General features: G+C 39.1%; 2 protein-coding genes across 10 annotated transcripts in view; both read right to left on the reverse strand.

The window, feature by feature from the left end:
• Positions 1-6,303: 6,303 nt before the first annotated feature.
• Positions 6,304-19,716, reverse strand: map2k7 (mitogen-activated protein kinase kinase 7). Of its 3 annotated transcripts, none has more exons than XM_077523170.1 (12): positions 19,555-19,716; positions 17,792-17,839; positions 14,853-14,991; positions 14,380-14,446; positions 13,944-14,057; positions 13,613-13,732; positions 12,810-12,917; positions 12,495-12,674; positions 12,314-12,394; positions 11,794-11,936; positions 11,667-11,712; positions 6,304-10,653 (listed from the first exon to the last, which is right to left on the reverse strand). In XM_077523170.1, the coding sequence occupies exons 1-12, from the start codon at positions 19,676-19,678 to the stop codon at positions 10,507-10,509; spliced, it is 1,317 nt and encodes a 438-aa protein (XP_077379296.1). In that variant the 5' UTR covers positions 19,679-19,716; the 3' UTR covers positions 6,304-10,506. The 3 variants fall into 3 exon arrangements, with proteins under 3 accessions (XP_077379296.1, XP_077379299.1, XP_077379297.1); XM_077523173.1 differs by lacking the exon at positions 19,555-19,716 and adding an exon at positions 19,380-19,432; XM_077523171.1 differs by lacking the exon at positions 17,792-17,839.
• A 728-nt stretch (positions 19,717-20,444) lies between these two features.
• Positions 20,445-26,023, reverse strand: part of pkn1a (protein kinase N1a) — a 45,661-nt gene continuing 40,082 nt past the window's right edge. For all 7 annotated transcript variants that reach the window (XM_077523167.1, XM_077523169.1, XM_077523166.1 and 4 more), the window contains 9 exons: positions 25,852-25,927; positions 25,677-25,768; positions 24,516-24,692; positions 24,386-24,448; positions 24,053-24,129; positions 23,831-23,973; positions 23,509-23,616; positions 23,340-23,420; positions 20,445-21,347 (listed from right to left, as the gene is read on the reverse strand). In XM_077523167.1, coding sequence (XP_077379293.1) covers positions 21,144-21,347; positions 23,340-23,420; positions 23,509-23,616; positions 23,831-23,973; positions 24,053-24,129; positions 24,386-24,448; positions 24,516-24,692; positions 25,677-25,768; positions 25,852-25,927 — 1,021 coding nt within the window. In that variant the 3' untranslated portion in view covers positions 20,445-21,143. The remainder of the gene's footprint in view (positions 21,348-23,339; positions 23,421-23,508; positions 23,617-23,830; positions 23,974-24,052; positions 24,130-24,385; positions 24,449-24,515; positions 24,693-25,676; positions 25,769-25,851; positions 25,928-26,023) is intronic.

Genomic DNA, 26,023 nt, shown 5'->3' on the forward strand with positions numbered 1-26,023 from the left:
CTTGACTTTTGTGGTGTTGAAGTTACTCGAAAAATCCGATAGTGAAGTGCAGCTGTTTAAAAACACACAGATCACACAAGTTGTTTGTTATACCAAATGTGTAGCTATTTGTACATCATTTGGAACAACATGTGTCTAAAAATATATTGAGGATTTATCATACGTCTTATTATTATTGTTATTATTATCTCCTTGCACACTGCCACCACCTGCGCTTTAGGGAGTTGCGTTCAAGAGCTGCTCGTAAAATTCCAAACTTATGTTTAAAGGGCACCAAAAAAAAAATATCTTTTTTTAAGAGCACATCACCCATATAATTAGAATAAGAATTCCAGAGTTACATTTCTCTCTAATAAGCTTAAAATGTTTTTCATAAGTTGTACAGGTGGCACATCATCAAAAAGTGAACATCTGAATGAGCCATAAACATAAACGGGCTTCATTTTATCAGTGAGGAGGGATGGAGTCATACTAAGTCAGGTATCTTAGATTAATTCAACATTTCAAACACAAGCAGGCTTAGACGCTACATTGTCCTTAGGTGTGAGAAATGCTTGTTTGTCTCAAATAAAATTGATGAATGTTTTCTGCTTCTTTTTTTTCCGGGGGTTGCATGCTAATTGCATGGCGGGCCCGTATGGCCCACGGGCCGCAGATTTCCTGCCCCTGATCCAGGCAGGCAAGGGGGTGTTTTGTGTTTCTCGGAATGCAGAAACTCGTCCGTACCTGCAACTAGAGCAGTGTAGGCGCAACTATGTACACAAGTAGGTTAGAGGGGAACACATTTTTTAGGGCGATGTAGCAAAATTCATTGAATCATGTTTTGATTCAGGATGGGGGGGGTAATTGTGTGAGGCACACTTTTGTGTACATTAAATAAGTTCTTTTACAATAAACAATTTCTCATAATAGGTAAATTATTATTATTTTTTTTAAGTTTTATTTACAACAAATAAACGTCATAAGCACATTTTAGATAGGTATCATTTGTGAGCAGCTGCCCGAAAACTAGGTGAAAATGAAGCGTATAGGCCGGGATTTGCTGTCTCACCAGGTGAAGCGTCTACCTTACACTCCACCAATCAGCTTTGGCCTTAACTCCCTAACCATATATGGTCAGACCAGCTTTCAAACAGAGAAGTGTAGAAGAAGGGATAACAGAAGGCGGGGTCTATTGTTGTTTTCTGCTGCTGCTTGGGTGTAAAATATCTTTTCAAAGCCTGTCATTAGGTGCACACCAAGCAAAGAAGGTGGAAGTGGAGCGCATAGGCGGCTGTGGCATGTTGAAACATGACAGGAAGACGCCTAACACTTTTTTAACACAATTTTTATGCACATACTAACTGTGTGTGTACTTTGTAAGTGTTGTGAACTGATTCATCAATTTTATTGATTAATATGAGTCAGTGTGTTTTTTGTGTGTTTGTTTTTTACCAACTTCAATAGTTAAAATTAGTGGAGTGCGATACTGTTAAATTTCAATTTCCATTAGCTTTAAATGTTATTGTGATATTTGTTTTTTTTTTGTTTTTGTTTTTTTTGTAAAGGGGAATCCATGTCAAAAATTTTCTTTACTATGCACCGCCACTATTGTGATTGTTGATTATTAATTAAGAAGCATAATCCAGCCGTTTTTCCTACATCTCAGGTGGCAGCCATTTTGCCTCTTGCTGTCGACTGAAAATGACGTCATAGTTGCTCAGGCAATGACCGATCATGGCTAGGTTTGGTCATGTGACGTTTGCAAACAGTCGCAGACCCTTTAATTTAAAAAAAAATTTTTTTAAGTGATCTGTGACTTTAATTCCTTAATTCTTTCGCACACATTTGTCATGTCATAATTTTAATATTTGTTTTACTTATTATATATTTACCAAATATTTAATAAACAAACGTCAATATGGTCATTTAACCTTCATTGATATTTTCAAAAAGAAAAAGCTAAATACAAAAGTAAATAATATGTTAAACCAAAACACATCATCGTAAGATGAATTTCCTTTTTTTTAGTTTAAATGGTGAAAGTTAGATGGACTCAATCGGGATGACACGCGCATGCTATTTGCATGCCAAAGCGTCAGATGGGAGTCTTGTCAGCCGCCATCCTGTTGGTTCATTTGACACAGCCGCAGGGCAGCAGTTTTGTTGTTGCGCCACCTCGCATTCGGCTTCCTGCTTTACAACACAATGGCACGCGGGTGCATTGTTGTCAGACAGAATGCAGACAATCTGGGTTTGTACAGTACATTGAAGGGAGCATGCAATGCAGTACACCTAAAATAAATAAAGTAATATAATCAGTGTTATGTACGCTTCTATGAGTGAGCAGCATGTGTAGTCATGTCCTGCGGGTAACTGGAAAATTACAGAGAAGGGGAAAGTTTTTTGTTTTTTTTTAAATATTGCTTACATTTTATTTTTTGTCTAGAAACGTTTAGCGCTTAACAAGTGCAGTCCACATATTTACAGATCATTGTTTCATGAAACATGACAGGGTGAAATGATAAAGACAGATTTGTTTGCGTTATTGTCTGTAATCTGATTTATGACGTACTGGCTTAAGTCTACGCAACATTTGTTTGGTAGAACTTTGTGAAGTTGTCGTAACGCTTAAAGGACAGCAATTATGAAATCGCAATAATGAGAGACAACATAAGTGGCTCCAACTACCGGTGACAAGTTCCTTTTGTTTTGAACATACTTGACCAGTAAAGATGATTCAGATAGAAGATACTAGTGTCCAGAAGCACCCTTATCCGTTTACTTTCCATTTGAAAAGTACCCCCTCTTGTGGACAAACTACACATTACAATGCTCCTGCCTCCAGTTTAAAACAGTTTCTCGAAGTGTGTTTGGGCCGTAAACGTACTATACAGTTATAATTACTGTATTAATAACATCGGCAAAAATTTCATTATAAATCAAGACCCTAAATACTATGAGTAAATTTACAATGTCTTGTCATAGTATTATTTATTTTATTTTTTTCAGTTATGACAAACAACATAAAGAAATCTGGTATATTATAACATCTTTCTATGATTTGGTAACCCCATAAAAATGAGTCCTGGAAAAAAACAAAACATGCATACAGTCCCCTCCAAAAATATTGTAACGTGAAACAGGCAGGCTTTAATAAAAAAACAACCTACAACACGTTAGCTTTTTATGTTTTTATTTATTTGATTTTTTGGTGTTTTATTGTTTTTTTTTCTCATCAAAAGAATCCTGAGGTATTCACAATATAATGGCATTTATTCTTTTTTGAAATGAGACCGAGGGTTGTGGGGGTGGCGAAATACAGCAAGAAAATAAAAAATAATGAAAGGGGCAATAAAGCTGTGAGACTTAATACATACATCTTAATGGTGGCAAAAAAAAAAAAGAAAAAAAAAAAAGGGACTAACAGTATGTTGGGGAACTAACAGTATGTTGGTTCATCTTTATAGCTAAAACTGCTCAAAGTCAATATATAGCCAAAAAAAATAAATCTGAATTTCAAAAAGAGTTGTCATAAGCAGGAAATAGTCGATTAAAATAAAATAAAAATTTGGACAAAATTCCAAATGTGAACAATTGTTATTTGTTGTTGGGGTACAGGGTAAATAAAAAATACAAATAAAAATGGAGGAGTTTAAGCCAGTAAAGCTAAATGTCCTGGCTGGGTGTTTGTATTTCGATACATTTAGGTATACTATTATTATTATTATTATTATTATTATTATAATGATATACTTTTGACTGCTCGCTTCTCAAGTCAAGTATTTAAAAAATAAAAATAAAAATCAAGACACATAATAAATAGATATATATTCAGTGAAGTAAATACACCATTGATGTTCTTGCTGCGTCACAGATAAATAACACAAAAATAGGTTATAACTCTTTAAAAAAATAATAATAATAAGGGATGGGTAGTCTGCAATGCAAGACACAAAAAAAAAATCATCATCATCATAATAAAAACCCATTACAAGTGCAACATCAGTCATGACAGCTTTCGGAAAACAAACAAACAAAAAAGCTCTTGTATTTGACCAATCGGTTCACTGACTACAGCATCAAACAAACCAGGAAGAATACAAAAATAATCACAAAAATGCTAATAATAAAAAAAACATTTATGTCAAACCGAAAGCAGGGCAAGGGTGTTTTTTTGTGGAGGAGGGTAGAAAATAAAGCGACAGCACACAATTTATAACCCATAGTGGGGCAATGAGTCATAAAGTCATCAAGATTTCTGATCAATCCACAACAATACAGAATAATAGAAATACTATTAAAGTGAAGTTGAAGTGGCGGCTACAATTACGTGGACATCAATTACAGCCAGAGATATTTACATATCCACCAGGCCATCACTTGCAGTGGAACCTCCAAAGCTGAATCTGTTCTGTGATGCTGGTTGGCTTTCCAAATTCAAAACCATTTTCCCCTCAATCATGTCAAGTGAAATAGCCAATTATTTACTGTACTGGTAATACTTGAAGGAACATTTTAACATCCTTAACGGTTATAGAAGTATTAATAAACAAGTTGTATCACTGTATAATAAAACAAATATCAAGCAAAAAAAATACTCTGAGCAGCCAGTCTTATGTTACAAGTTCCATTTCCAAATATTACCAGCCGATTATAATCACTCTCTTCTTCAACTTGGGAGGTTCCACAGAGTGTTTATTTTACATTTGTTCAATTTGGTGTCATTTTTGCCCTGAATAGTATTCATAATAACAATCCATAATAAAATAATCTTAAAATCATAATTCATGAACCATCAAATACACTGACCATAAAAAAACACACAAAAATAAAATAATAATAATCATCTCCATCAATGCAGACATTTGGTAGACACGCATACAGCTAAGTGGAAAAAAAAAGAAGAAAATAATAATAATAAAAAGAGCTTTCTAACAAACACTGTGTGAGTGTGAATGAAGCGGGATTGTGAGCTTGACATGACAGCTTATCAAAAATAATTCAACATTCCTGAAAAAAAAAAAAAAAAAAAGGAAACAAAAGTCATGTGCATCCCCACCGCCGAAACAATACAGAAGAAACTAAACAACGGCAGTTACAGCTGTGACAATGACGTGCACTTGAGAGACTTTACAGCAGGGGGAGGAACCTTACGCAATGAGTAAACAAATGTTTATGTTTACATACGATGAGGGTAAAGTTAGTCGTCTTCTTTTTTTTTAATTTGTACAATTGCATGAAAGGCCAGATAACGTGTTGGCTGTCGGTTCCCCACCCCTGCTTTACAGCATTAATCTAACCCCCGCAAAACAACAACAAAAAAAAAAAAAGCAAACAAAATCCCTCCCACCCTGATACAATCCTTCAATATGTAGTCAGCTCATTTCAAAACTTGCTGCGTGTCGCACTCGGAGGGTGGGAGTCTCTTTAGAATGTACCGCTCGTAGCAAGCCCACATGGTTTTGCATGACTGCATAGTGACAATGATATTTGGTTTACTTACAAATGGGATTTAAAACATACATAAATACAGAGAGAGAGAAAGAGAGACAGCTGCTGGACGCCAAGGCACAGCTCAGGTAGGCGCTAGCAGCTAGCTTCATTGTTTATATACACAGCCGGCGAGCTAATATACACATCAAGCCAGGGTGGGATCACTTTAAATATTTGGTGTCTCTACATCAGGGCTGGGGGAGGTTTTTCCTAGATCTTACAAAGTTCTCCAGGAGGGTCCGTACTAGGCCCACTCCTGTTCTACAATCCACATAGCACAGAGAGCCTGTGTCGGTGCACATCAGCTTATAAACAAAACAAGGTGAGACAGCGGGAGACTGGGTCCACCTGGTTGGGGGGGGGGGGGGGGGGGGGGACACGCATCCAGTCATTCACGACTTAGATGCCCAGCACCGGAATTTACCGTTTTATTTTTAAATACACGTCAGCCCTGTGGACGTAAACCGTGGCTTTGAAGTCAAGTCGATATTCCGCAGAGTAAAAGTAGACAAAAGGGCCGAGCTGACCAACAACACTGGATCGCATCTTCATGTTGTATCAATGAGAGCCGGAAGGCGACCTTTGGCTTCACTCAGTTTGAATGACCTGGATGACTAAAATTGCAATTGTTGGGGGTCAAGTTGGTATGCGACTCAAAGAGGAAGTCAACGCCCCCCCCGCCCCCCAAAAATGAATAATTCTTGACAATAATGTTTTACGTGACCTCAGTAGTCCAAACATGACATTCTGACTAATATTATATTTGTGGAATATGAGTTAAAAATCCAGTCGTTTTTATCCATCTCAGGGGACGGCCATTTTGCCACTTGCTAAAGAGTGAAGATGACATCACAGTTGCTCAGGGCTCAGGCAACAACCAATCACAGTTCACCCATTTACTGAAGCTGAGCTATGATTGGTTGTTACCTGAGACTTAAGCAACTGTGATGTCATCTTTAGTCGATAGCAAGTGGCAAAATGGCCGCCCCCTTAGATGGACAAAAAATAATAATAATTGGCTGGATTTTGCTTCATAACTCATATTCCACAAATATAATACTAATCAGAATGTCATATTTAGACAAGTGACATTACATGGGACATTATTATTATATGACAAGAAATGTTTAATATACATAAAATTTAGAGCGTTGTACTACTTGGGTTATTTTTTTTTTTTTACTGAAATTGCGGTGGCGTATTGTTGCCAGGTACCACTTTGGTGATAATCAAGATGGCTGACATCCAGTGAAGCAAGTAATTGTGGACTTTTTTGTTATTAATGTCGAGTAATGCCGCTTTGGACTGCTCGGCCCTCGTTGTGTGATATAGCGCCAGTCTCCTTCTGCACAATAAATATATTTAATAAAAAAGAAAAAGCACATATTTGGGTGTGTCTGCTACACCACAGCGCCCCCTATAGCCACTCACACATATATACAGTGTGTATATATAGCTGAGAGCAATTAATAAGATGAGTTGTTACAATGACAATGTATTTGTTGGGTTGTGGACACCTTTGGTGTGCAGTTCTCAAGCTTGCAGTGGATGGACATGACCTAAAGCATCTGGACAGACAGACAGACGACTCCGCCTATGGTGTTATGACTTGTATTAGTTGTGTGATGTGAAGTTACAAGTGTGATTAGATTGTGTCATGAATTAATACTTTTTCTCTCACTTGCTTTATGCCTTCCTCAAAACGTACTCTTCTGGTCAGTATTTGGTAAAAACATGCGGACTTTGCATTGGAGTTCACTTATTTGGCAAAAAAGTACTTTGTCCTTTGGGGGGGAAGAAGTGACAGCAGCGTCTAAAGCAATTAACACAATTAAAATAAAAAATAATAGTAGCAGCAGGAAATAAATACTTTGAACGGAACAACACAAATCATCAACTAGCTAGCTGTCTCATTAAAAAATAATAATAATAATAAAAGTTGGTGTAACACCATGAAAGCTTTGTACAATGGCGGAAATTTCCTCCTCAGTTTCCTTTCTTTTAGCACATACTTGACTACCTTTTGTCTTTGTCTCATACTTGCACTTTCTCGACAACTTTACCTCTCTTCCTATCCCTATTCATCTTTACTCCCATCTGTAAAACATCTCCTCATCTCTCGCTCTCTTTCTGACACTTAACCGATTCCTGGCTTGTTCAGTACCACTCATCACTTGTCCGTCCGTCTCTCTCAGTGATTTGCTTTGGTGTCTAGTCAGTCAAGTCTTTGCTATGCTAATTCAACAATCCTCAACAGCCTTGATTGTAGAACAACAACATTCAACTTTACGCTGTTGATGCTAAACAAGTCTTTATATAAAGCCTATTCTCATGAGAATTTAGTAGGATATCACACAGCTCACACTTAAGTAATACACTTAAATTAGTAAATCCTCAACCAATTATGGAGTTACCTGAATTATTTTTTTTTTTAAATACTACAGCCTATCGAATTGTTAAATTATTACTTCTTATTAGCAGAGAGACAAGATATTGAGAATCGTAAATTCAACATTAATCTATTTGGATTTAAATTTAAAATCTACAGGCTTGAATGACAAAATAATCTATGAATTAAAAACTTTTACTTTGTAAGCTATTAATTAATATATTTTCAACACATTTGATCCACACGTACAAGAAACATACAGCAATGAAATTATTTTGAGAAAAAACAACAAAAAAAACAACAACAACAACCTTGGATGTGAATTCTTATGTATGCTTTGTCTAACCAGTTGTCCCTCATGTTATTACATGAAAGGTGTCTTCCCCAGTTAGTTCAATATTTTTCATCAGCCATTGTTAACACTACTAAGACCCTACAAAATCAAATGAGGAATTTGTTTCCAAATACATTATACATTGCAAAAGATAATTGCTGAAAACATTTGAAAAGACTGACAACAACACAGTACTGAATTGCGGAGGTCAAGTGCAAACTGTTTTCCACTATTTCAATTTTCTATAAGCTCTATGCCTCCACCCCTAAAATGCATCTTTCCTGGATGCTACAAATCACAGAAGAGCTCGGTGTCATGATTTAAATTCTCAATCAAGGAGGTGACGACCCGGATGAGTCGGTTCCCCATCAGCTGAGTCCAGAAAAGCCCCAAAAGCCTGTTAGCTTTCAAGCTAGCTGGTAACTAGCGCCTTTTGTCGCAGTGATAGCCCCATGACAACCCGGTGGGATAGATTACACCTACCGGAGGCTTTCATTGGTTATATTTTTGCAGCGCAAACATGCAGTGACGAGTAGGCAAAAGAAAAATGTTAAGTGAAGTAGCATTAAATTTTTAGCACGATGTGGTTTCATGTGTTCAAATTTATATGACTCATTTTCACTTTAACAGTTAACTTTAAAAATGGAATTTGAATTGAATTGTAACGTTTGTGTAAACGTATAATATCAGCATACACTATGTTGAATCAATCAATGGCTTTCATTGCATTTTCTGCATTGTATTTTGAAAAAAAAAAAAAGTGTCTTTTTTTTATAATAAAGGGATAGAAATTTGGATAGCGTATTAAAAAAATATATATGATTCATAAATTAATCTAAAAATAATTGACAGATTAATTGATTATTAAAATAATTGTTAGTGAGCAGCTCTAAAATCCTTGATTGGATGATCAGTATTACCCAAGTCAACATAAAACCCTGATCAGAACGCCTCTAATTATAATACAAGCAAGTCTATTGTGTGCTTAATGAAAGAAATTAGTACCAAAAATCCATTCAAAGTGCACTTCGTCCGGTTGCATTTGCCTTCTGTCTTGACTATCATCTCTAGCACTCAAAGAGCAGTTGAGACATGATCACACGTTTTAAAAAATACCAGTTTGAGCGTGGCTTCAGAGCATTTATCCCTTGATTCATTTGAACATTGAAGGAAATTGTTGACTGGTTATTGCACTGTAATGCATCTTGAGTCTCTTGGCCTCCGCCTCACAACTGCAATCACCTTTGGTCTGGAAAACACTAAACAGCAGAGGCAGACAGAGAGGACGAGGTAGACAACTAAGTGGAGTAGGCAGAGATGCTCCACAGGTGATAACATCGATCCACCTCCTTTTCTATTTCTTTGTATAAATTAAACATCTGCACCTCCTCACGGAAAAAGCAACACCGCAAGTTAACAGCCCCCCCGAATAGCCATCAGTATGACTTTACTTTCCAACCTACCAGTTTCCTTCCATCTCCTCTCACCTCAGCCGACTCTCATTATGGACAAACAACAAAAAAGGCTAGAATACAATACCATTTTTTTCCACAATTTTCCCTTCCAATTCTGTAGATGATAGCTTGTTCACTTGAAAGATGACCAATTGGTGTTAGAAATGAGGATCTCTCTCATTTTCTGTGCTTGACTTAATAGGATATATAGTATGTAGGTGTATGTCAATAAATTATTCTAGAAAACTTCATTGATTTCAGTAATTCAATTTAAAAAGTCAAACTCAGATTAAATTGAATTAATTGTTTATGTCATATTCAGAGTTCATGAAAAGAGGGTCAAATCATCAAAAATAAGAAAAAATAAATATTTTATTCCGTGTCGTGAATATCTACACTTATATCTGCAAGTCTCACTTTTAATTGAACTAATGAAATAAATGAAGTTCCCTCCAGTGTTCAAATTAATTTGAGGTCACTCGTGACTGTGTTCCTATCTGGACACCCTCAACGCATGCTACACATGTGACAGTGGCTTGGATGACACGCATTGCTAAGCGACTACTACAAATTGACAATGACGGTCGTTGCACACAAAAGAAGCTAAATAACTACAGCGCACACCTCCCACCATGTCTGCCTGTCCAGATTGAACATGCTATCCCATCCATCAGTCCCTCCCTCTGTCAAAACCGCCGGCGCAAATAAATCCGTTGTCGTCGTCACTTCGCTCTTTGAGGGCTTCTCCGGTGGACAGAGTCTAAGACTAGGCTTAGCGTCTTTAGGCTGAGGCTAGACTACATTTGAGAGGACAGCTGAGCTAACGGCGGGCGAGGGGGTGGGCTCTCTGCGGGCTACCTGCTGAAGAGCGAGGAGTGGAGCTGGTGCTGATGGCTGTAACACTGGCTGCTGCGAGGCGACTCGGTGCGGTCCATCACCGTCTGGAACCAACCGGCCACGTCCACCTCCAGCACCTCGTAACGGCGGATGAAGCTGTGCTCCTGCAATAAGGGAAAGGAAAGAAGACTGCTTAGGATGGATTTATGATGCCTACAGTATTGTGGTGCCTCAAATTAGGAGTTTAATTTGTTCCGTTACCACACTTGTTACTAAAAAAAAAGTCATATGGAAATGCCATTAATCCGTTCTAGTCTCCCAAATAATACCAACAAAAAAATTGTAAATTGTAAATCTGTCACATTGGCAGATATCTGATAGATCGATTGGATTTTTATCCACATTTGGCAGATACCTGACTACATTCCATTTTTTTATTTAAAGTACCAAGAGATATATCAGATAGTTTTCGAAAGTTTAGTTTTTGAAATCAGACATTTGTCACTTAGACCAGCGTTTCTCAAATCGGGGTACATGAAAGCATTACAGGGGTATGTGACATTTTAAAAGAATAATTAATACATAGCATCCATGCAAAAATGCTTTAGAAATAATTACTAATTTATGCAAGTACTTCAGGGAAATGTAAGTTCATAAAATAAATGTTATTCAACTTCATTGCCCTTTAAAAAAAAAAAAAAAAAAAAAAAAAAAAAAAAGTCTCCCCATAGAATGGTTCGACCCAGCCTATCATATGCCAGCTGGTATCGCCTGTCAATCACTTCAAAACTTTGTTTCAAATTAGAATTATTATTTATTTATTTTGAGAACAGAACTTTACTATGATCCCAAATGAGAACAGTTAATGGAGATAATTTTTGTGTGAACAAATCTATAATTTAATTTGTCTTTTCTTTTTAAAGTAACATTATTTCCAAAAAGTTCAAGAGATTAATGAAAAAATGAAGTTCCAAAATTTAATAAATCAGACAGTGATTGCACAACACACAGTATTTTAAGTCTTTTCTCAACCAAAAATGTTTTGCGCTAGTTAGGAGGCACTGAAAACATATTTATCAGGGGGCATATCATTGGAGAAAAAAAAAAAAAAGAAAGTTGAGAACCACTGACTTAGACCATGCAATGTAAATTCAGATTTGTCACACTTGAGTCTTACCAGCAACTGGTGGTATTTTGGCCTTTTTCTGTGATCCTTAGTGAGGCTGTGGAAAATCAACAAGAGTTCCTGTGAACATCCCACATGAACTATAAGAGTGTTTATTTTGTGTGCGCATGTAGTTCACCAATCTTTGACGAAGGACTGGAAGTCGAGGGAGAATCCCATGCTGAGTGGCAGCAGAGGGGGGTCTTCCTGCAGCACTTTGGTCAGAACCTCAAAGTCCGTCTTGCAGTTCTTATAAGGAAACTGTCCTGTGGCCAGCTCCACCTAGTGCACAGAGGACGGCATTGACAGTCAAAAATTTTCTGATTACTGTATTTTGTTACTATTCTATACAAAAAATCACTAGCCAACAAAAAGCATGTCTCCAAAGTTGGATTTTATTTCATTTTATGTGAAACATTAAATGCAATTGTTTAACATTTTACAAAATGCCTTAAAACCCCCCTGAAAATTTAGAGATGCACAAAAGATGTTAATTGGAGATCGATTGGTTGTGTGTCCTGTGATTGGCTGGTGACCAGTCCAGGGTGTACCCTGTCCAAAATTCAGAAAACATGATGGATGCATATTTGCTTATTCCCCTGAATAATTAGGGTTAAAAAAAATAAATAAATCTTGTAAGCATGACAATAGAGTCTGACCAGAGAGATGCCAAGGCTCCACACATCCGCTCGGATGTCATAGTCGGGTTTGGTGGGATCAGGAGGGTCTATTCTCTCGGGCTGCAAGGATCACAAGATGAAACATTGTATTAATTCAGTATGTGATAGATAGCTGAATGAAGTCAACAGGTTTGTAAAACTTGATTTCTCGCCGCCTCACCGCCATGTACGCAGCACAGCCAGCGCTGCGAGTCTTTGCTTTCGAGTCGACGAGGCGTCCGCTGATGCCGAAGTCGCACAGTTTGATCTGACCTTTCGCGTCCAGGAGAATGTTGGAGGGTTTAACGTCACGGTGGATGACGCCGTGTTTCTCTTTCAAATACAGCAAGGCTTTCACTATCTAGGGTGGAAACACAGTGATGATCAAACCACAAAATTAAGGCAGCAAAGTATTTTTTTGAATGTAGGGATGTGGCAATTGTTTTAAGAATCGATTATTCTATTCGATTCTATTTGACTGGAATGGCTCACTTACTGCAACTGTCATCTTTCCTAAGATTTGTTCTGGGATGGGGCCTTGGATTCTCTTCTTGAGCTTCTCTGCACATGTTCCCATCAGCTCCATGGCAATAAATACATCTGTCTGTAAATGCAGTCAGTTGGACAACATTGACAATTATCATCAATGTTTTATTGTTGGATAATAGAGTAGAACTTCTATGGAAGCATATTGATGCCACACCAAGGGGAAGAAAAAAGCAAAAAAAAAGAAAAAAAAAGCGCCATTTCACGTGTTAACATGATAGTTTTTACATGGTAAATTTCATGTTTTAACATGATCATTTCACATTTTCACATGATAAATACGTTAAAACAAACTTATCATGTGAAAACGTGACTTACGTAAAAACGTGAAAATTATCGTTTACATAAGTTTCACGTTTTTACATACTTATGTTAAAATGTGACAGTTATATAAAAACATGAAAATTATGTAAAAATGTGAAACTTGTGTAAAAAACAATTTTCACTTTTACATGGTAATTTTCATGTTTTTACAAGATAATTTTCACGTTTTTACATGTTAAGTTTCATGTTTTAAAATCATATTTATCATGTTAAAACATGAAACTTATGTAAAAATGTTAACATGATCATGTTAAAAGGTGACATGGCTCGTTTTTTTTTCCTGGTGTGGCAGCAATACGCTTCCGTAAAACTTCAGTGCTTCAATTTGGACTAAACCCTCAAAAAATCCATCCTATGAAAGGATGAGACAATAAGTGTCACCAAATGGATTCTGTTGTACTTTGCAGGTTCTATTTAGAGGACACTCACATTGGTAACTATGGCACCATAGCACTGAATGATATAAGGGCAGTCGTGACTTTTCAGCACCACGTCCAGGTCCATCAGGATCCTCTTGTTCTCATCCTTGTTTCCTGTTCGCCGCATTTGCTAAGGAATGCACACAAATTAGGATGACCATTATAATAGAAGATGACAATTCAACAGGAATAATCACAACCTGACATAGTATATAACAGAGGTGGGTAATTCATTTTCTACAGGGGGCAATTCAAAATATTTCAACTTGTGCGGCCTGTGGGCTGTACTTGGCCACGGGTCTGGTATAGAACAAGTATAGAAAAGTAGAGGAAGGTCTTACTTTGACTGCGATGACGTGACCAGTCTTCTTGAATCGCACTTTGAAGACCTGTCCACAGGTCCCGCTGCCGATCTCCCCCTCATTGATCAAATCCGTCACCTCGGCCGGATACCGCTGTGGAATGGCAACACGCATGTTATACACGTGAAATTCTCTTTGTTTTGTGGCTAACTTCAGCTTGCTTTTTTTTCTTCTTTTTTTTATCTGCCACCATTTAGCGCTTGGAACTCAAATTTGTGTTTGCAACTCTAGATGCAAAAAAATAAAATAAAAAATAAAAAATAAAAAAAATTGACAAAGCAACAGATTGTATCTAAAAAAGAAAATGGTGTGTGTCTGGTCACTTACAAGTCTAGGTAACTTCATTATTAGTCAAAATTAAAACAACACTTATAGACAACTCACTTATTCTGTATGTTGCATGAAATCAACTCACCTGTCCGTCTATTTTAAGATAACCCGTTTGTTTCATGATCTCTTGCAATTTCTGGTCAATCTCTGCACTGTAGGGACAAACACACAGAATTATGATCTTTCTGCATTATTGTAACATAAGATTTGGAAGAGTCAGATAATGACATTTGAAAATCCCCCTAAAACAAAATTTGAACGATAATCCTATTTTTCTCTCTGCTGTAAAGGTACACACACTAAAGGACAAAATAATGTAAAACAGTCAAATGTGCCTATATATATTTTCTTTATTATTGTAACCACTAAAGGACCAAAAGCAATTATTTTATTCATTATATATATATTTTTTAATTAATCAGCCAATGAATCTGTTATCCAGATTTTATTTTGCCACATATTGAAATTGGCATGAGCATAAAAATGAACAAAATAAATAAATAAATACACACACTGATCAGGCCTGAGGCACAAGCATGCGTTTGCGAGCTCACATACTTCTCTAGACTCTTCTGGAGGCCATACTGAGGGGTGGGGAGGGTGAGCATGTGTCTGGGGCGACAGGGGTGGTGCTGAGGCGAGCTCTCTGAAGATGACGAGCGGCTTCCTGCGTCATTGGCCAGGGGCAGCTGAAGGGCTGGTGCAGGGGGAGAAATGATCAGTAACTGTGCATTTCATACCAAAGATAAATACAACTGAAAAGCTTTAATTTTACTTTTAGCGATTTCAAGCCACCATTTTGCCATGATGCACTGGTGAGAATGAATATTATACAGTAAGGCCTGCTCCGTGGTTGTTTTTTGTAGTTAACTCGATTTTTATCTGGTGTAATTCTAATGGCGACCACTAGATGGCGGCACACTTAGTTTCACGGTCTAAATTTGAAAGAACAAAACAGGAAGTGCAGCCTAGTTTGGTAGAAAATTTGAACAAAAGTGTTATCTATTGTATTATGTTTCATATGTTTTATTATAAGTGTCTTTAAAGATCATAAAAAAATATGAGCTGTAAATGCCATTTAAAAAAACAAACAAACAAAAAAACATGACCATATAGTATTTAAATAGGGCATATTTCTATATTGCCCAAGAAGCTGCGGGTGCTCGTATCCTGGAGCCTGTTGAGGGAAAACCGCTTACTGAAGGGGAGAAGGGTTAGTAAGAGTGCATCTCCACATTTTGGCCGGCTCCAGATTGCGGGCATAGTCTAGACAGGCGCACGGAGCCAGAAGGAGGAGAAGACGATGCAAACAAAGACACAAGGTTGCAGACGCCGCCCCCTGCAGGTGAGGAGGAACATCGGCCATAGCGCAGCTGGAAGTTAGAGGACTTTTCAGTTACAGGCAAACAAAGACGGGAGAGGAAGATGAGTGTTCACCGCACTCCGGGGGATGCTGGATTAGAGACTGTGACAAAACACATACGCGATCCAACTCCCTCCCCCAAAAAACAAAACGCGCCGTGCAGAAAAGCTACATGCACTGTGCGATCGATCCTTTGCCTCCAGCAAAACTTGAGGTTAACCATCAGACATCTGCATTGCACGCACACAAACACACACACACACCAATGCTGTCCTGCCAATCGCTGACACACATACAAGAGAAAAGAGAGAAGGGATGGAAAGATAGAAGGAGGATGTGATTTGAGGGGGAGGTGTCAATGGGCCGAATAAAAATAATAACAGTGGTCAAGGATAGGCCTCATCCTTGCAAGGAGATGATTCATCAATCATAAAGAAATATATCGAGTAAATGAGTTGTCAACATGATAATAGTCCAAATTCAAGAAAAATTAAAAATGCAACAAGTAATTCCCCTCCATACCATCGGCGGCGGTAGTCATTATTCCTAAAGGCAACTGGTAACCTCGTAAACAATACCGGTTACTTTTTCTCTCCCAATGTCCTCCCACGTGAATGAAACCTCCGGCTTTTTTGCACAGTATCGGATATAAAAGTAAATCCTACCTGCTATATCCAGTCGCATCCCCATGTCATGCCACAGTTTGGCTTTCATACCTTATTCGGCAAACCTTTGAACGGTAAAATCATACAATTCCTTTCTCTCTTGAAGCAAAGAGACAAAGTCATCTTCTGTCCAGACAGACATTGTATGTTCAAATGCCAATCTCTTGTGCCTTCACGCACTTCCTTCACGTGGAAAGCGGTGGCCAGCTGGTGAAGCAAAAACGGGCGGTGGAACAAGAATTGTCCCCTGCTCGTTCCCGAGCGCACGGATGTGCTCCGTTGTGGCATATCCTGGACCCTGTCGACTCCTGGCTGTTACCAATCGCCGGCTCACCTGAAAAGTTTCGGCTGTACTGCCCTGCGCGTTTTGGATGTGGTGCCGACCTCCAGCTTCTGAAGGAGCTTCCTCGAGACCGCTGGACGGAAGAGCCATGCACCTCGCAAGGATCGCGCTGTTAAATGGGTGGCCATTGACAAACAAAACGTTTATTTTTGGGGAGTTTTTCGTGTCCAACAACTTGGACACTCTGCCTGACGGAGACCTGGACTGTAGCCTGTGAGTCCACCTCTATGATTGATTTACTATACCGCTTGTCTGTGCTTACTTGGACGCTCCGAGGACGTCGGGCCGAGGTGGAGGAACGGCGACTATTTTTAAAAACAAATTTAAATGTAAACAATGTCTATTTACCACATTGATCAGAAGCTTTGAAGCTGAAACTGTCACTGTGATGTGCTGTGCTGTGATTTACCAACCTCCAAAATACAATGACTATGTAAACGACTTTGCAAATCTTTCTGAAATCATGCAGAAATATGATCATAACTTCTTTATGGGGGACTTCATTAATATTCATGTGTGCTGTCCTGAAAAAACAAAGTTGAGTTGAGTACTTTTTATCCGCGTTCATCACTTCCTCTTCTTGTCCCGTGCCCTAATTCGCCAGCTAACAGCCAATCACAGTGATCAAATGCCCCAACGCTGATTCAACATGTCGAAAATGCTGGAAAGCCACCCCCAACGTATTCCAACTTGATCTGACGTTCCGACAGTAATTTTTACACTGATCAGACGGCGCATGCCGTCAGCCCAACGCTGCCCGACTCCCGATGTCGGATTGGTTTATCTGGGCCTTTAGAAGTCCCACTCCACGCTGCAATATGGCACAGACAGAGAAAGCTATCAAGTGTCCATAAATAACATGGATATAGTGGTTCCTTGACAAACAAGTAATTTGTTCTATGACTATGATTGTACATCTGAACACTAATTTCAACATTTCGTACCAATGGGTCGAAAGAGAGGAAGCGAGACCACGCTGAGATGATGTGATGAGGCAATGTGGAAGAGAATTAAAGGGAAATGGGGTGGTTGGAGATGGCGGGGGTGGCCTTGAGGTGGTGTATAAGAGGGCTGGGAGGGTGTTGTGCGGTGACAGAGAGAGAGAGAGAGATGGATTGAATGATACCTGCGCGCTGGGAAGGAGCTGGAGCAGGACTGAGCTGGATCACGATGACTAGACGGAGGAAAGAAAATACAACAACACACACGCACATTACTGCACTGCTACTACGACCACAATCACACACTCACACTCATACTACACGTATACTCTCATTTAAGACACATACAGCAAATAAAGAACAGTGAAACACAGCTGTGGTAGCTTATACCGGTACATACAAATGGATAATGGTACACTTGACTCCACAAGTGTGAACTTGTGTCAACCAACAGGAATTGAAGCTAAACGCAATGAAGTTCATGAACATATTCTTAATAATAGTCAATGCAATGGAGCATAATCTGGCCAAATGAGCATTCTTCTCTCATCTTACAATCAAAATCAGCAAAGGCCCAATTATCGGATGTTTCTACAAGATATTCCGAACCAATTGTTGCTGATGTAAGACAAGCCACTCCTTCGATCCGTACGTGCTTGTCGTATTATTTCAAATCAGGTTGTCGTCAACAGTGAGAATCACTTAAGAGGCTAAAATTTGATGTAGAAATTTACTGCACACAGTAGTTTTAAGCAGAGACCAACATGGCCCTGAGCCAGTTGGGGACTTTGTCAGGACAAAACATACCTTACAGATGCATTTAACACTTCCATGCTTTTCACTCCACATATTTTTAGTACTATCATGTGTACAGTATGTAGTTTATGGAACCATTTAAAATAATCATTTTAAACTTCTATGTGGCAACATACTACCCCTCAAAGGCTAGTTAAAGTAGTACAACAAATAGTGGTTTAGTTGAGGAAACTTGTAATCCTGTGTGGACTAGATATAGGTGTGTGCTGTGTTGGTCATCTTGAGTACAGCGCACAATAAGAGCAGTAAGCACTAAATTGCCACATTGTCTTGTGAGGTCTCTCACGCTGATAAAATATTGGATTAGTATGTATGTACTATGATATGCAGGTGATATTCCTGACATCACAGATTTTCTATCTTGCCTTCGACTGTTTGCCAAAGGAGAAAATTCCACATACAAAATAGGGAAAATACGGTTTGGTAAATGAAAAAATACTGGCGAAGGACATTTTTTTTTGCTGTCGAACCAGCTTGTATTTCTCCAGTATTTCTAAACCAGACTTAGACAACAGAACTCAGTTAAAGACGTGTTCGTGGTAGTTATCATTTTATGGTATTACACAGTTGTGACTGTGGTTTATTTAGTGAGCGAAAATCTGTTAGCCGCTGTCTCAACAAGGGTGAAAAATGGCAGTAAAATCGGACTTTGTGGGAGTTTTAATCACCATGAAACGCCCATAAGGGAGAAAAGATACACTATTTACAAAGCAACGACAGAAAATACCACATTTTACGGTTTATGTGGGGCCTGCCGCAGACTATCGCTCAGTCTGCTAGCACGTTAGCTTAGCATGTTTGACAGCACAGGAGCCCAACACATTCTGGAGGTGACTGTAGGCTGGATACTTCATGACAACGGCTCAAACTTTAAAACCTCAATTTACACACCCACTTTGACTTGTTCCCATCACGAAACAACCGCCTTAGCGTAAAACGACATCGCGTAATACGTACGTCGGAATTTGTTTATGTAGCTAGCTGGTTAGCACGCAGCTGCTAAGGGAAGCATAACAGCCCGTCTCCTTCACTCCCTCCCACCCTCCGCCTCTTTCGAGCTTTTTCCTCCCCAACCCCACAGTTATTCGGGCCCATTTGCGTTCAGCCCCACCATCGCCGGGTGGATACTCACTGGGTCTCGCGTGGGATCTATGCGGACTCATGTCGATCTTGAGGTCCATACTCCGCCGAGCCTCTTCGTTTTCCTGCTTTAGTTTCTCCTCGATCCGCGACAGCCTCTGTTCCAGCGACGACATCTTGAAAAATTGAGCTCCCCATGGAGCATAGCTCTATACTGCCCCCTTTGCCAGACAGACAGACATGCACATACTGTAACTATCTAAAGGCATGCAGATATACATGCACTGAAGGATAGTTAGACAGGGAAAAGACCGGTACTGTTTTAGTAAGACATTGAAATAGCAACATGTATGTACAGATGAGGTGACAGATACAGTTGTAGACAGACAGACATGCAGATAGGCAGGCACAGATGTACAGTTAGACAGGGAACCCCATGCGGATAGACAGGTATTGATGTAGTCGGGCAGACATTCATATTGCAGGTAAACTGGCACTTATGTATAGACACACAAGTAGACAGGTATTGTTGTACACGCATACATGTAAGTAAACAAGCACTGACTGTACAAACATTTCGGTTCAGGTAGACAGGTACCACACCACAGTTTAGCTAGACATGCAGATAGACTTGTACAGACGGACACTGACGTGTTAGGTTAGACGGAAAAAGATGCAGCTGGGCAGGTATACGTCCATTTAGACAGCCATGTAAATAAACAGGTGCTTGCATTAAGACAAATACAGTACTCTTCATTGAGGTGTTATAAATCCAACATTAATTGTTCTACATGGAGGATAAAGAACATGACTGAGTGTACTGTTGTTTGTCTTCATGTTGCTGAACCATTGGCATCCATCTTCAAAAACCAAAACAAAAAAATACAAAAAAAAACATTTAAACATGTTGCATCTCTTCCAAGTAACTTCCAAGTTGAGCCATTTGTACCTCAAGGCACCATGTATATTTTTTAATGACAGTCACAAAGATTTTATGCTGATATTTGTGGCGTGTGCTTACTGCACTCGCTCTTTTATTGCAATCATCACACCCCGAACACATCCAATCGAAAAACAAAAGTATGTTCAAGGTATTTGGAATATTGCAATTGTCAAAAGTCCATTTGCGCCAAATGCAGCGGTCACATGTGAAAATCCGTACAGCATAAATAAGCAGACATCGACTGAGTTGACGTCAAGACAGTGGTCATTTACCCTGTGGTCAACTTCCTGTCACATCTGAATGTGTCGATTCATCGTCACCTGATTCACTCTTTTGACAGGAGGTCATATTTTTTTCATTCTTTAAAAAAAAAAAAAAAAAAAAGGAACAGTGGAGAATAAGCGTGCAGCTCATCTCATGCTGTACACAAAGACTTGACAACATAAAAACTTTACTGGTCCATGTGTCTGATACAAGTACAAATGTAAGGCATCGGTAACAAGAGGCAGCTAGTCGACTTCTACGTATTTTGTCCTGACAATAATTTATCCAATTTCCTTCAGCCAACGCCTAGAACAGCCAACAGATGTGGAAAACTTAACTTCAGTGTTACCCACATTCATTCACAGTGTTTTTTTTTTTTAATGAGACAATCATACGGGAGGGGAAGCGGGCCACAAAACGATATTCCCGCGCCACTAGCAGACATCCGAGACGTAGTCAAAGTCCAGGAAGCTGTCCTGGTCCTTGCGCGTGAGAACGCGGGGCTCTCGGGGAGGCGTCAGAGCCGGCTTTTCCGTGGTGAACTCCTCATCGAAGTTGCTGACGTCTTCCTTGTCGCCGACGGAGGGGACGAAGGGGGGAGGCACCTTCCTCTGTAGCAGTGCCTCCCAGTCCATGTTCTGAGAAAGAAAAGGGTTGTGAAAACAAATGTGTTTATTTATTTATTTATTGTGAGATGCAGCGGTACAATAGTTTGGGATTTTTCATTACAGTTCATTTTTATGTCTTTTTGACTTTTGTTTTTAAATTATGTTATTTTCTTATGTTAGGTTTAATTAAAAAAAAAAGTTTTAGTTTTTATTAATACGGGGTATTTCTTATGTGGGACAGACCTAACTGCTTGTAATCATTTAGAACCAAAATGTTGGGTTCAATAAATAACTCCAAAACAACCCCAAAAATTGGGTTGTTTTGCAAAAAGCAATTTAAAAAAAAAATGCTTTTCGTTTTTGGCTGTCAAAAGGATTAACACACTCGAAAAACAGTTGGGTCAAAAGTAACCCAATTATGGATCAAAAGTGGACCAATCCACTTTATGGGTCAATTTGACCCTACTTTCTGGGTTGTTTTGTCCAAAATGGGGGGGCAAACAAAACGACCCGATTTGTGTGTGTGCGGTTGTTGTTTGTACATTGCTTTTAGAGTGCACACAAAACTCCATAATTTGGGTTGTGGGTTATTCATTTGACCCGACTTTGGTTAAAATGAATAACCCAAAAATTTGGGTCGGTCCTCTTTCGACCCAATTTGGGTTATTTTGGACCCAGCTGCTGCGCACAAAACCCCAAAACGTGTCAATTTAATTAATGTTTTGGGTTCTTTTGTATAAACAGACCCAATTTTGGGGGCTGTTGTTTGTACATAACACAAAAAATTTGGTCAAATTGACCCAAGTAGGGACTCGGTCTATTTTTGACCCAACTGGTTTTAGAGTGTTTTAAAAAGGTGTTAGTAAGTATTGTGTATTTAAAAACTCAAAATACCTTATTTAAAAAAAACAAAAAAAACAACAACAGATAAGCAAATCAAATGTTCCGTATGGCCATAAAGTATAAGCCGTAGGGGGGGGGGTGCTCGCTTTGCTGGACCGCGGTTGACGGCTTCTCTCTTTGGTGGTGGTCCTTATGCATGCCAGATCCGTCGCACCAGCATCTACTGAAACTCAACAGAAGTACCCTCTCCCTCCCACAGCCCCTTGAATCAGTTGGTGCTGGTGTCTGTGGTTCTCACTTTTCTTTATCTATCCTTCCCTCCTTCCTCTCTTTAGTTTTTCCTCTGGTCACTTGAGATCTTAATTTATTAGAAGTATGAGGTTTCTGGGGTTGGCATAAGACTCCGGTTTTGTAACCACGCAGGAGGGGTCTTGTTGGTGCTGGACTTCACTTTGATGGATTGGATGTACTGGCTTCTATTGATCTCACTCTGCCTTATCGATCCTTCCCTCCTTCCTCTCTTTAGTTTTTCCTCTGGGCTCTTGAGATCTCGCTAAATTTGCTGGAATTTAGAGGCTTCCGGGGTTGGCGTAAGACTTTGATTTTGTAATCATGGGGAAGGCAGGAAGTGTTTGGTCGGTGCTGGATGTCACTTTGATTTACCTTTCTTTTCTCTTTATTTCTTTTTTTTCTGACCTTTTCTCTGGTCTCCTGACCATTTAAATCTCACGACTCTGGCAAGATTCTGAAGTACCTGGTTAAGGCGAAGGGTAATGGGATATTTATAAGGTTTTAGGTGAATGAATGAGTATAAATTTATACGTATTTGCACGCACGCACGCAAACGCACGCAAACGCACACACGCAAACGCACGCACGCACGCAAACGCACGCACGCAAACGCACGCACACATACACACACACAATAAAAAAAAAAAAAAAAAAAAAAAAGGAAAAGAGCAATGATGACAAGACGTTGAATCGGTAAGACTACCGAATGAACAATTCTGAGCTCTTCAAAAAAAAAAAAAAAAAAAAAAAAAAAAAAAAAAAAAAAAAAAAGTATAAGCCGTTCTAAAGTCTTGCACTACCAATAACTGACATTGATGCTTAGCCTTGGCTGAGTTTTTGTTTGGCGTTTACGTTTTGTAGGCTAGAAACAGAAGTGAAGCTTCTTACCCTGAAGAAAGGCTGCTTCTTCACTTCCTCTGCATCCTTCTCGCCGGAGCCTAATCGCCTTTCCGGGTTCCTCCTTAGCAGCTGTTCATGTACACACATGCACAATGGAGATATGTGATCACTAATATGAGTGGCTTTGTCACATTGATGCGTGTGTGTGTAATCTCACCCGTCTCATAATACCGATGGCTTCGGCTGAGAGGAAGCGTGGGTAGCGGACTTCGTCATTTACAATGCTGTCAAACACCTCCTCTTCATCATCCCCTGGGAATGGTGACTACAAACACACACAGGGTGGAATGATCATCATATTATGATGTCATGTAAGGCTCAAAGATTGGGAAAAATATTTTTTCAAGAAGGAATAAATGGATCTGTATTACAACAAGCAATATCAGATTTGGTATACACAAATGTTTTGGTTAAAATGAAAGCGAACCATGAATGAATATGGACGACAGATTATCCATCGACTTGCTAACAGTTCTCACCTCTCCCACCAGCATCTCATAGATGAGGACCCCCAACCCCCACCAATCCACTGCCCTGGTGTAGGACGCATCCGTCAGGACCTCGGGGGCCAAAAACTCGGGCGTCCCGCAGAAAGTACTGGTGCGGTCCCCGTAACCCATGCCTACGTGATAGGAAGTTGAGCATCATGTGACCCGGATCCAACGTGGCTTCCCATCTGTCGCGAACCGATCAATATTCACCTTCTTTACACAGGCCAAAGTCGGCGATCTTAACGTAGCCGTCGGTGTCCAGCAGCAGGTTGTCCAGCTTCAAATCTCTACAACAGAACGTGTGTGCTAAAAGTCAGATTATTGTTATTCACAAAATTAACAACTGCATTTTCTAATGTGATACTCAACTTTACTTTGCATAACTATCATTTCTGCAACCGTTCTTTGCAGTTGAGAGACTGCATCAAAGCTGCTCTAGCATTAAACACGTATAAATACGTCTTTGGGACACTTACAACATTTAAAGTAGAACGTATTTATACGTCTTTGGGAGCAAAGAAGTTCATTGTGGGTTCCACTCACCTGTACACAATCTTATGGTCATGTAAAAACTGAAGTCCGAGAACCACACAGGCAGCATAAAACCTGAAATTCAACAAAGGACGCATGATTACTCTCATGCACTTGATTGTAATATTTTCCAGTTACGTACACGGCTCGTGGTTCGGTGAAGACGTCGGTGTGGATGTGCATCATCAGGTCACCTCCCGCCGTGTACTCCATGACAAAACACACGTGCTCTGGCGTCTGGAAGCACGCAAACAGGTTGACCAGGAACGGGTGCTGCAACATGTTGACCGTCTCGAAGATGCGCTTCTCACACATCAGACTGGATCGGGATGAGAGAGGAAAAGAAAAGGAGGGGACAGAAAGTTGTTTTTCTCTGGAGTGCCTGCCTATATACCATGTAGATCTGCTTTTTTCTTGAAATGTGTCAGCTAGGGATGTCAAAATTAGTGCGTTAATTTTGAGTTAATTTAAAGTTCCTTTAACAACACTGTTTTTTTTTGTTTTGTTTTTTGTTTTTTTGTTTTTTTAAATGTGTGATTAATTATCACCCCACACTTGGAAAGCCTGTACTGGGGGAATTACGGTTGCAACGCAGCAGACACGTCCATGTCAACATTTATCAGTAATAAATTGAATAATAATTGGTGCTTTCAAAGTTAAAGCATTAACTAATTAATCACAAAGAATGATCACATTAATCATGTATTAATGCGGATTAATCACACTATTAATTTTGACCGCAGATGATCCTTTAGTTGACAGTGGTTGGTTACGTTAAAGGTAGTACAGGTTGTGATTGAGCAATAATCATGACTACATGCATTAAAGTAACGCATTTAATAAATGGTTGCATATAACATTCAATTTTAAAAATATGCAGACTTTCACAAGTTACTTCATGTCAAAGATTAGCTAGCTCTTAATATAAAGAAAAATGGACTGAACTGTCACTAACGTCTTACAAATGCAATTATGCCATCTAGTGGCAGGTAAATGACCTCAACACAAATCAATATCACACTTGTTTTTTAAAATACAGTACATCTTCTTAATTTTAACTCAATTTTATTGTGAAATTAGTGTATCAATGACTAAAAGATGCAGCCATATTTCTATTTAACATTTTTTTCCACTTTTATGTTGAGTATAAGAAAATAGAAAAAAGTACATTTTGTTGTAAATTTAGAACAGATCAAATTTGCACTTAATTGTGTAACTATTGACGTAATGCGATTAATTATGATAAAAAATTTCAGTCACCTGAAACCCCTAGTATCAGCACATTCCATAGAAACAAACACACCTTTCAACCTCATCACGTGCTATAATATCGCCTTTCTTCAGAGCTTTGATGGCAAACATGGTGCCCGTCTTCTTGTACTCAGACAACAGCACCTGTAGAAACACGTGCAGTGCACAACATTTTTTAAATTCAAGTGATACTGACAGTTGAGGTCGAAGTCCGTAAAGAAGCGTACCTTCCCAAAATGGCCTCGTCCCAACACGGCTATCAGCCTGAAGTCTTGGAGCGACAGAGGGCCTTTCTTCTGCTTACTGGAGACACAATGGCAGGTTTGACAAGACACTCATTCATATTCATGATTTGAAATAACGCACGGAAACACTACGGACGCTTCATTACGTGATTTT

The sequence above is a fragment of the Festucalex cinctus genome, chromosome 6, assembly GCF_051991245.1.
Source record: "Festucalex cinctus isolate MCC-2025b chromosome 6, RoL_Fcin_1.0, whole genome shotgun sequence".
NCBI classification, from domain to species: Eukaryota; Metazoa; Chordata; class Actinopteri; order Syngnathiformes; family Syngnathidae; genus Festucalex; species Festucalex cinctus.